At 44.3% G+C, this 11,615-nt stretch overlaps 2 protein-coding genes across 2 annotated transcripts; both read left to right on the top strand.

Annotated features, from left to right (window-relative positions):
- Positions 1-2,973: 2,973 nt before the first annotated feature.
- Positions 2,974-3,801, top strand: LOC137144848 (olfactory receptor 5V1-like). Its single transcript, XM_067535335.1, has one exon. It carries the CDS (start codon positions 2,974-2,976, stop codon positions 3,799-3,801), a length of 828 nt encoding a protein of 275 aa, XP_067391436.1.
- Positions 3,802-10,004: 6,203 nt separating this feature from the next.
- On the top strand, positions 10,005-10,952 carry LOC137144847 (olfactory receptor 11A1-like). Its single transcript, XM_067535333.1, has one exon. The coding sequence runs from the start codon at positions 10,005-10,007 to the stop codon at positions 10,950-10,952; it is 948 nt and encodes a 315-aa protein (XP_067391434.1).
- Positions 10,953-11,615: the final 663 nt, after the last annotated feature.

The following is an 11,615-nucleotide window of genomic DNA, read 5'->3' as shown; positions in this document are numbered from 1 at the left end:
GTCAAAGAGCATCACCTTATTATATGCTCAGGTGAGTCCATTGTTCCTGGAAGAGCTGGGTTGTTTTATGCATGCCTTAGTGAGGTGTGAATCACCTCTCTGCTTTCAGTGTTTGCCTGGACCTACATATCCAAACCATATGAGACATGCATCGTGATTACAGTTTTCTGTGGAGTCTTAATGATCGTCTACCTGCTACCAAAAGGTGACACACTGCGACAAACAAAGTCCCGACTCCCCTAGTAAACCCCCTCATCTACAGTCTGAGAAGCAGGGAGGTGAAGGGAGCCTCGAGCAAAGCCATGCATAAATGTGGCTTTCACTGAACCATGCAGAGACTCCGAGATACTAACTTAAACTGAGGTTTATCAAAGCTGCCTTGTGAAATCTCAGTTCTAATGTGGAAAATACGTAGATAATCTGCTGAGAGTTACTGAGGGTGTTTATGGTCCCAGGCTGTGTCCATGTATCATAACGCCCAGGAAAGTGAGGCTGAGGACAGCTCTGTCACTCTCCACGTTCAGCACCGATACATGTGGTACGATGGTATATTTCTCCATGGTGCTGGCTCAACAGTCACGCTATGAGAGGAGGGTGCACAGCATGTGAACCTGCACAGCGCTGTCATCGTCTAAGGCACAAAATCCAGTAACTAGTCAAGTAAATCCCTGTGTACCTCCCTTCTTCATTGTTTCTCTATGTTACTGTAGGAGAGTAAAGAGTTAAAGCTGGACAAGTGGTCAGGCCTAAGCTACAAGGAATGGGGTCAAGGCAAGGGCAAACCTTGTTTCTGTTACTTAGTAGGAATTTTAGTTAGAGTCTGTTATCTCTCCTCTTCTCCTCCTTTCCTGGTCATCTGTGCTGGGAATGAGGCTAATAAAACAACTATTGCTATTTCTGTGCAAGGTCTTTTGGTTGGAAGAAAGCATTATCTTCCTTCTCTCCCTGGCATGCCTTTATTTCAAAGAATGTTAGCGTAAAATTTATAGGTTTTAAGGTGATGTGCCTGACCTCTGTATGGTAATCCTGTAAGCAACAAACAGGGGCGGGTATAATTGTATTCATTATGTAGTTGTTAATATTAATTTTATAGGTGTCAATGTAACCAAATAAGGGTCTATGGGGAGTTGCTGGAAATGTATACATTTACATACTGTTATGGATAAAAGAATTGTAAAGTAACCCCCTTGGTTGCTCAGTCGCAATGTGGAGGTGGAATAAGCAGGCAATAAAGGGTTCTGTCTCCCCAATCCACCCCTGGGACAACCTGTATGGTTATTTCTAACAGTAATATTGATTTTTGTGAGGTTTCAATTATTAACTGTTTTAATTTTTACTCATGTACGGCAGCAAGGTTGGTGACTCCATCCCTACAGGCACAAGGCATGGGGGAGGCTGCAGGAACCTCTACAGTTACTGACATTTTTTGTTGGTGGTTTCACTGTTTCAGCTGATATCAATTTTTACCAAAGTCTATTGATTGAAATGAAATCCTGCCGAGCCAAGCTTAAGTTTCAAAGAAGATTCCAGGTGTTAGCTGTGCAAATGCCATCAAAATCAGAGGGTCCTATCCTTGAAGTCAGTGGAAATTTTAGCTTAGGCTTCAGAAAGAAGGCTCAAACTGGACAGAATTATTCCCGGAGTGTAACATTAACTCTGTGCATAACACCCTACGCGATCAGGTCCTTATTTAGCAGTTAATAAAGATGAGTAATGGCAGAAAAGACACCCACAAACAGAACTGATATTTTTTTCATCAATGATAAAGAACAAAATTTAGAGCTGATAAAAATTTGATTGGCATTTTTGAGGGAGACATATTTTGTTGGTCGAGGTCAATATGTTCCCTGGGAACCTGTCAATTTCGACAATTTTGTTCAGGAAAAAGAATTTTGTCTATGGTTTCATGAAACAGAATAAAATGAAATAAAATAACATAAAACTAAATTAATAGGAATGTAACTGTAAAAGACAATGTAATGTAAAATAAAATTAAGCTAGAAATAAAATTAAAATAGATAAATACATGTTTTAAAAGTCAAAATGGGAATGAAAACCAACATTTGAAATCATGGAATTGCCAATGAAATGGAAATTTGGGTCCCACCCCACTCTCACAATAAGAAAATAGCACAGTTCGTACAAAATTCAAATTTTATACAGAATTTTTTCTTACAATAGAGGATACATTTCCAGCCAAAATGGTGCTTTCTAACTGGAGATTTTGTTTTTGTTCATTTTCAATTAAGCTTGCATCTCTGTGTAGAGTCTTGCACGGCAGCGCAATGAAATATTGTCCTAGGGAAGGAAAGGTATTTGTCTGATAAAAAATTTCAAATGGTTTTAACAGAGTTAGATGGCTCATGTCCACTGCAATTCACTACGAGTTGGCTGCCCAATCACTGGATCTCTGGGCCTTCGTTTCTTTCTTTGTAGGGGCTTCCTCTAAAATATAAAATCCTGACCCACTTTTCAGAGGAACTCTGAACTGAGAAGGACATGGATCTGCTTTGGTGCACCAGAAAGTGAAAGAGGTGACCATTTGAACGAACAACTGTTTCTCTACTATTATACCCGAGCCCCATGATGTAGGCTTTGAATGCGTTGGTGCCCACTGTCAAGTTACAACTCATGTTTGCAGAAAAAATTAACCTTTTGTGGAACCTGTAGCCTTCCCAGTTAGAAAATCTGTCCCAGGGGTCAAAAGAGATGGCATTTCCCCTCTCCTGGTCTCCATAGTTCACTCAGCTATTTTTCTGATAGCCAGCAAAGGGAGACAATGAAACAATGTTATGGAGTGAACGTTATTTATCTATATCAGAGTGACATTCTTTCTTGTAGACACACCTTCCAGCAACCCCAGAACAGGGAAATCAAACGTCCATCACAGAATTCATCCTCTTGGGATTCGGGACTCTCCCTGAACTGCAAACCCTTCTCTTCCTGTCGTTTCTAGCGATCTACATCGCAACCATGGCTGGGAACATCCTCATCGTTGTGCTAGTTGTGGATGATCAGCATCTTCACACCCCATTGTACTTCTTCTTGGGGAATTTGTCTTGCTTCGAGATCTGCTACGCTGCCACCATCCTGCCCAGGATGCTGACCAGTCTGCTGACTGGGGACAGAACCATTTCAGCTAGTGGATGCATCACACAATTCTATTTCTTTAGTTCTCTGGTAGCTACAGAATGTCTCTTCCTATTGGTGATGTCTTATGATCGGTATTTAGCCATAGTCAAACCACTTCACTATGCAGCCCGTATGAGTGGCAGCTCTTGCCTCCAGCTTGCAGGTGGCTCTTGGGTATGTGGCTTCCTAGGCAAGAGCACAACAACATTGTTGATATCACAGTTAACTTTCTGTGGCCAAAATGCTATTGACCACTTCTTTTGCGATTTTATCCCCCTTCTAAAACTCTCTTGCAATGCTTCTAAGCTGATGGAAATGTTGGCTTTCACATCCAGCTTCCTTCTTTTACTGGTCCCATTCCTACTGACTGTGATGTCCTACATCTCCATCATCGCCACCATCCTGAGAATCCCTTCCACCACTGGGAGGCAAAAGGCCTTTTCCACCTGCTCCTCCCACCTCATCGTGGTGTCCATTTATTGTGGAACTCTGCTAATTGCCTACATGTTCCCAACAGCCCACACACTGAGAGACTTCAAGGAAGTTCTCTCTGTCATCTACACAGTCCTGACTCCCCTGGTCAATCCCCTCATCTACACCCTGAGAAACAAAGAGGTCAAGGAGGCCCTGAGGAAAGCTGGCAGGAAATGTATGTGTGAACAATGGTAGCTGACCAGGTGCCTTAGCTTGAAATAAAATAGATATGCCAGAGGCTTATTTAGGGCCTGAACCAAAGCGTCACTGGGCTATGTCATGCTCTTAGAGTCACAGCCAGGGGAGGAAGTGGAGATGGACAGAGCTCTTGGAACCAGTGACCCGTTCTTGTTAGGGCCTTTATCAGATGCCACAGCTGGGTGCGACTGGGCGGATGAGAGATTTGAACTAGTGGCTGCTCGGAATTCAGCCAATGATGGGGAATTGTGGTCAGTGATATGGTGCATGAAAAACAGACTGAACTGGGAACCTGAGCATCCCTTCCTTTTAGGGTGAGAGATTTATACACACACACATATAAACCTATGATGCCTACATTACACAAATATATGGCTGCAATGTCAGCCTGGGACTCCAGCGTAGGGAATTTGTATTTCTTTCTTATAGTATATTTCATCCCTGGGCTTCTTTCCAAAGGGAGAGGAATCAAAAGGAAACCCTCTAACCTGTGCCATGGGGGCCAGCACAGGCCTATTACTGGCCGATTCTCAACAATGATGTAGGGCAAGTTTCTCAAGATATTTGAGTGCCCAGTGGGATTTTTCAAAAGCATTGGGGCACCTTGCCTCCCAGAAGGGCCTGCAGGCGAGTTTGTCAGGGGAACGTCTCCCTTCCCCAGGTCCCAGCATTGCTCTGGATCCTCGGCTGCCCAGTGTGAGGCTGCAGAGGTCACGGTAGAAACACAGGGGCCTGTGGCCCTTTTGCTGCAAAGACTTAGGCACCTACAGGGTCTCCGGCAGCTGAGCAGGGTTTTGTAAATCCCAGGAGGGCCGGATTCTGGGGTTCAGGTGCCTAAAAGGGAAGACTCCAGCTCCTGGCCCACATCCTTATGTTCATGTTACAGCTGGGGAAACTAAAGGCAGAACCAGGTGCAGTTATTTGCCCAGAGTCACTCAGCTGGTGAGTGGCAGAGAATGACCTACAAACCAACCCTCCAGAGTCCTAGTCCAGTGCAATGCCTCCTACACCATGTCTGCTTGTAAGGGACAATGGCACATAAGTGTGTTACATGCCCAACTCCCATTCACTGGCTGTGGGATTTAGGTGCCTAACCTCACTTCTTCGGATGGAAATCCAGCCTGTACATTTATAGCCAAACCAGTATCCTGAGAATTCCCCCCACGCCCAGGGGATGTTTTCCACCAGCTCCTCCTCATGCTTTACCAGTGTCTAAGAGACCCTCGTAACTGTGTGTGTGTGTGTGTTATCAAAAGCCTAGCGGAATAAAAGAACTAAACGAAGTCATCTCTTTCTGTCGTCTTTGTTCTCAGACATCCCCTTATCTGCTCCCTTCATGTCCAGTGTGAGGAATACATGTGTCAAGGCTGGTCTACACCTCAATGTTGCACTGTTTTAACTATTCTGGCCTACACCTGCCTGTGACAGAGCTGTGTGCCTCGGGCTGGAGAGCCTGGTGCCACGCTAGACCTGCTTAGAGAAGGAGCCGGAGCTGAGGGGAATCAGGCACTTTCCACTCAAGGGCAGATGTAGCCAGGGTGAGAGGTAAACTTGGGAGGCTGCAGTGAAACTTTGGAGAGTGAGAGAGGCTCCTGGAGGAAAAGCCCTGAGACGGGGGAAATTCCTTCCTTATAGGGGGAACGAAGGAGGAAAACTGAGGTGATGGGCTCCTGTGAGTCCTCTAAGTGGATGCAATTCTACTGCGTTAAAGGCGCTTTTGGCAGTGTAGTTCATTCCCACATGGGAAAGGGAAAACGTGATATATAAGCAATAGACATTGCAGGGAGGACTGACAGAGACCTTAGTAGGTCATCTAGTCCATGCCCTGTACTCGAGGCAGGACTAACTATTGACTAGACCATCCCTGATGGGCGTTGGTCTAACCTGTTCTTAGCAACTGCCAGTGACGGAGATTGCACAGTCTCCCTAGGCAATTGATTCCAGTGCTTCGCTGCCCTGACACTCAGGAAGTTTTCCTTAATGTCCAACCTAAACCCATTGCTGCTTGTCCTGTCCTCAGAGGTGAAGGAGAACAGCTTTTCACCCTCCTCTTTTAACAACCTTTTATGTGCTTGAAACCTCTTCCCATGTCCCCCACCCCTCCAGTCTTCTCTTCTGCAGACTAAATAACCCCTGATTGTTCAACTTCCCCGCATAGCTCAGGCTTCCTAGATGTTTAATCGTATGTGTTGCTCTCCTCTGAACTTTCCCCAATTTATCCACTTCTTTAATCAAATATGCGCCCAGAACTGGACACACGACCCCCAACTGAGGCCTTTCAGTGTGGTATAGAGAGAAACAATTGCTTCCCGTGTTTTGCTCACAACGCTCCTGCTAATACAGCCCACGATGGTGTTTTGGGATTTGACTTTTCTCAGCCATGTGCTCTTTGTTTTTGCGCAGGGCCAGCTGCACAGGCAACAATGTTCCTGTGGCAAATGGCAACTCATGGCAGCAGACCATCAGGAATGGGGAGAGGTGGCTATACTGTATACCAGGCGTTGGGGGAAGCAAAACTTAATGTGGCCAACGTTTCATGTATCCTTCCTCATGATCTCTAGATGGCAGCTGATCACAGGGAGCAGCAAATAGACAGTAATAATGATTAAACCTATGATTTCAGTTACAAATATTCCTTAAATAATTTAGTGTCAAACCACAGTGTGATAAGATGGAGATCTATCCCTTCGTTACAGCCAGGTTTCAGATTAGACAGTTATCCTTCAAAGCGTTGAGCAATGCGATTACATCCCTGTCTGCAATATTTTTTCAGGGATTAATTAAAACACAAAACCAAAGAAGTCCTTTTCCAGAATACATTTATGTGAGCCACAAATATTCAACATTTGGGTCTTATAAAGAAAAAAGCTCTTGTGACACAAAATTATTCACACTGACAATAAATAGGAATGAGACCTTAGTACATGCTATGGGAACCAGTCTTGCTAGGAGAGGACTGGGAAAAACAATTTTCTAGATAGTTTTGCATTCAGAAATATGTGGATTTTTGTATTCTTCCCAAAAGGCTGGAACTGTCCTGGAACATGGCATGAAATTTTGATATGCTTGTCTCAGGTCTCTAACCTCCATGCTTCCATTGTCTGGGCCTTTCCCAGCAGCCTGCATTGCCTCGTTTCAGAAATGACTGAGCAGGGGGCACTGAGCTAAGGATAACATTGTAAAAAAAAAATTAATTGAATTTCAAAGGTGACAGAAGAGCCTAAATCTCTTTTGGTGAGACTCAGGCTGCTAAGCTTCCATGACAAAGTCACTTTTGAAAATGGGACTTGGGCTCCTAAATCACTTGCTCTTTTAAAAATGTTACCTGGAGTGACAAGTGAGCTTATTGAAGGGGGACTGGGTACACGTGTGCTTGCCATGAAGGCAGGAGTATTTTTGGGTGAAGAAAATGTAAGATTTTCAAACTGTGATTTTTCAAAACCTTCTATGGGAATTGGATGAGAATTCAGTATCTAAATCACTTAGGTATCTCTGAAAATCTCAGCTGTAATATCTAACATTTGTGCATTATTTCTTACCAGACACTGTGACGTGCATCCAATGAAGACAGATTTGTTTCAGGACTAGAAACTTCTTCCCTCTCCAGGCCTTTCTCTTTCAGACTAGAAGTGTGATTCTGGTTTATTTACAAAACAATCGAGTAAATCCCAGCTTTCCCTTGCCTGTTATGTTCCCCGCAGCAGATGTGTCTCAGGAGACTGCACCTTACCGCAGAAGGATATAAAACGAACCAGAAAAGACGTTTCCCCATTTGACTGAGGATATGAGGGATGGGTCACGTTGTCAGACAGGGCAGCTTTTCTGGGTTCTCATTTTATTTACTGGGAACATGGATGTACGTGAATCCGGTGAGAGAGAAGATGGACGGAGTAGCCTGGATCCCAGGTACTGAACAGCTGAGTCAGGAGGTGACAACAGAGACTCCAGCTGCTGGCAGTCCCACCTTAGAGGTACATCAGCCTTTTCCTCTCTATTCCTCCAGCTTGAGGATTTTTTGCAATGTAAGTGTGTCAGGTAATTTATCCCATGGCAATCCAAGGTTAATGGGGCAATGATCTCTCTCCAACTCCCAACCCAAAGCAAAATGACTGAATTTGGAAAAAGACAACAGCTGCCAGGTCACTGCTATCATAGCTCCTTACCTGGCTCCATCACCATGGTATCCAGGCACCTCTCTGTCTTGCATGGGTCTATCCTCCCAGCACCCCGGTGCGGGGCTGTTCTCCCTGCTTTACAGATGGGGGACTGGCACACAGAGGGACAGATGGATGGAAATATTTCAGCTCCTAAAGCCACTGACACACCTGCTGGGATTTGAAATCGATGGGCGTTAGTCTCTGACCCTACTCAGGCATCCTTGCACCTTTGTAATTACCTACCAGCCCGTGAAAATCTGGCCTGAAAGTGACACAAGGAGCTTTGAGAGGGTCAGGGAGATGATGTGGGTGAAGCAGAGCTGATATTTGCTGCCTTGCTGAGTGTGAAGGGAGGAGACATTGGCTATGAGGACGATTTGCCCAGTTGGGGCTGCAACTAATATTAATTTTGGGGGGTGTCAATTATTAACTATTGTAATTTTTACTCCCTGCATGGCAGCGAGGCCAGTGAGACCATCCCCGCAGGTGCAAGGCACGGGGGGAGGCTGCACTAACGCCCAGTGTTATGATATTTTTGGTTGGTGGTTTCCGTGTTTCAGCCGATATCGACATTTACCGACGTCTATGGATTGAAATCGAATCCTGCCGAGCCAAGCTGTAAGTTTGACAGAAGGCTCCAGGCGTTAGCTATCCAAATGCCATTGAAACCAGAGGGTCCCATGAATGACGTCAGTGGAAATTTTATCTTAGCCTTCAGAGAGAGACGGCTCAGACTGCACAGAGTTATTTACGGAGTGTACAATTAACTCCGCATGACTCGTACGGGATCAGGTCCTTGACAAAGCCCTGGCTGGGATGGATTAGTTGGGTTTTTCCTGATGTAAGCAAGGATCAGACTAGTTGACCTCCTGATGTGCCTTCCAACCCTCATCTTCTCTGCTTCTTTAGCAGTTAATAAGGATTAGTAATGGCAGACAAGACATCCAGAACAGAGAAGTGATATGTTTCTAACCAAAGATAAAGCAGAAAGTGGAGAGCTGATAAAAATTTGAGATGCATTTCTTAGGAGAAAAATTATTTGTGGATCAAGATGAAAATGTTTCATGGGTACATAAGAATGTCAACAAAATTTTGTTTAGGAAAAGAGTTATTGTATATGGTTTTATGAAACTAAATTAATAGAAATGTAACTATAACATTCAGTGCAATATAAAATAAAAATAACCTAGAAATAAAATTAATATAGACAAATACATTTTTAAAAAGTCAAATTGGGTATGAAAACCAACATTTGAAACCATGGAATTGTGGATGAAACGGAAAATTATATCAAATTATATGAAATTATATGAAAATAGCACAGTTCATTCAAATTTCAAACTGATTTTTTTCTTGCAAAACAGGATATGTTTCTAGCCAAAAGGATGCTTTCTACCTGGAGTTTTAGTTTTTGTTCATTTTTAGTGAAGGCTGAGTCTCTATGTAGAGTGTCACACACAGGACAAGGAAATATTTTCCAAGAAAAGGACAGGTATTTATTAGATAAAAATTTTCAAATGGCTTTAATAAAGTTAGGTGGCCCATGTCCACTGCAATTCAATTAGAGTTGGCTGCCCAGACATTGCATATCTGAGTCTTAGTTGCTTGGTTTGTTTCTTTATTGAGGCTTGCTGGAAAATATAAAATCCTGACCCATTTCACCAGAGGAACTCTAACCTGTAAAGAACATGGTTCTACTTTAATGCACCAGGAAGTGAAAGGTTGTTTTGAACCAACCTCTGTGTTTCTCTACTCTTGTACCCGAGCCCCATCATGTAGGTTTTGAATGCGTTGGTGTCCACTGTCAAGTTACAACTTGTGTTTGCAGAGAAACTGACATTTTGTGGAACTGTAGCCTGCCCAGATAGGAAATCGGTTCCAGAGATCAAGAGATGGCATTTCCCCTCCCCATGTCTCCATAATTCAGACAGCTATTGTTCTGGTAGCCAGCAGAAAGAGACAATGAAAATAAAGCTGACTTATTCTAGAATAAAAGTAGTTTTTTATGTCACAGAGTGAATTTCTTTCCCATAGACACACACCATGGCGGCTCCAGAACAGGGAAATCAAACGTCCATCACAGAATTCGTCCTTCTGGGATTTGGGACCCCTCCTGAACTGCAAATCCTTCTCTTCCTGCTGTTTCTGCTGATCTACATCGCAACCATGGCTGGGAACATCCTCATCATGGTGCTTGTTGTCACTGCTCAGCATCTTCACACCCCCATGTACCTCTTCCTGGGGAACTTGTCCTGCTTGGAGACCTGCTACACCTCCACCATCCTGCCCAGGTTGCTGGCCAGCGTCCTGACAGGGGACAGAACCATTTCTGTTACTGGTTGCTTTATACAATATTATATTTTTGGTTCTCTGACAGCTGCAGAATGCCTGCTTCTATCAGTGATGTCTTACGATCGGTATTTAGCCATAGTCAAACCACTTCACTATGCAGCCCATATGAGTGGCAGATCTTGCCTCCAGCTCGCAGCTGGCTCTTGGGTAGGTGGCTTCCTAGTTAACAGCATAACAGCAGTGTTGATATCACAGTTAATTTTCTGTGGCCCCAATGCTATCGATCATTTCTTTTGTGATTTTATCCCCCTTGTGAAACTCTCCTGCAATGACCATCAGCAGATGGAAATGTTGGCTTTCACAGTCTCCTTTATATTCTCCCTGGTCCCATTCCTACTGACCGTGATGTCCTACATCTCCATCATTGCCACCATTCTGAGAATCCCTTCCACCACAGGGAAGCAAAAGGCCTTTTCCACCTGCTCCTCTCACCTCATCGTGGTGACCCTTTATTATGGAACTCTGCTAATAGCCTACCTGTTCCCCACAGTCCACACGCTGAGAGACTTCAAGAAAGTTCTCTCTGTCGTCTACACGGTCCTAACTCCCCTGATCAATCCCCTCATCTACACCCTGAGAAATAAAGAAGTCAAGGAGGCGCTGAGGAAAGCTTGCAGGAAATGCATATTTGGACATTGATAGCCAATCAGGTGCCTTAGGAAAAGTAGCTAGGCCAGAGGCTGGCTTTGGGCCTGAACCGAAGTCTGCTGGAGACCAAGACTGTGTTTACATTAGCTTCATTGGGCTGTGTCATGCTCTTAGAGTCACAGCCAAGAGAGAAAGAGAAGATGGACAGACCTCTTGGAACCTCTGACCCGTTCTTGTTAGGACCTTTATTAGATACTACATCTGGGTGCGACTGGGCTGGTGGGAGATTTGAACTAGTGGCTCCTCTAAGTTCAGACCGTGAGGGGAGAGTGTGCTGAGTGAGATGGTGCAGGGAAAACAGACACAGGTGAGAAGCTGAGCATCTGTTTCTTGTGGGGTGAACGATTTAGATACACGCACACCTAAATCTATGATGCCTACGTTATACAAATATATGGTGGCAAAGTCAGCCTGGAACTCCAGCGGTAGGAAATTGTGTAATTAATTTTTGTTCCTTGTATGTATTTCATCCCGGGGCTTCTTTCCAAAAGGACGGGAATTTAAAGGAAACCATCTATCCTGTGCTACAGGGCCCAGCACCGGCCTATTACTGGCCCATTCTCAGCAGTGATGTAGAGCCAGTTTCTCAAGATATTTGGGTGCCCAGTGGGATTTCTCAAAAGCATCTGGGCACGTTGCCTGCCAGAGGAGCCT

Source organism: Emydura macquarii, unplaced genomic scaffold (genome assembly GCF_026122565.2).
Source record: "Emydura macquarii macquarii isolate MOO-44397 ecotype Brisbane River unplaced genomic scaffold, CSIRO-AGI_Emac_v2 contig_3487, whole genome shotgun sequence".
Lineage (NCBI taxonomy): Eukaryota > Metazoa > Chordata > Testudines > Chelidae > Emydura > Emydura macquarii.
This window is presented reverse-complemented; position numbering and strand designations above follow the sequence as displayed.

What these genes read in the sequence shown, in the direction of transcription:
- LOC137144847 (XM_067535333.1), top strand. Translation starts at nt 10,005, where the DNA reads ATGGCGGCTCCAGAACAGGGAAATCAAACGTCCATCACAGAATTCGTC.
- LOC137144848 (XM_067535335.1), top strand. Translation starts at nt 2,974, where the DNA reads ATGGCTGGGAACATCCTCATCGTTGTGCTAGTTGTGGATGATCAGCAT.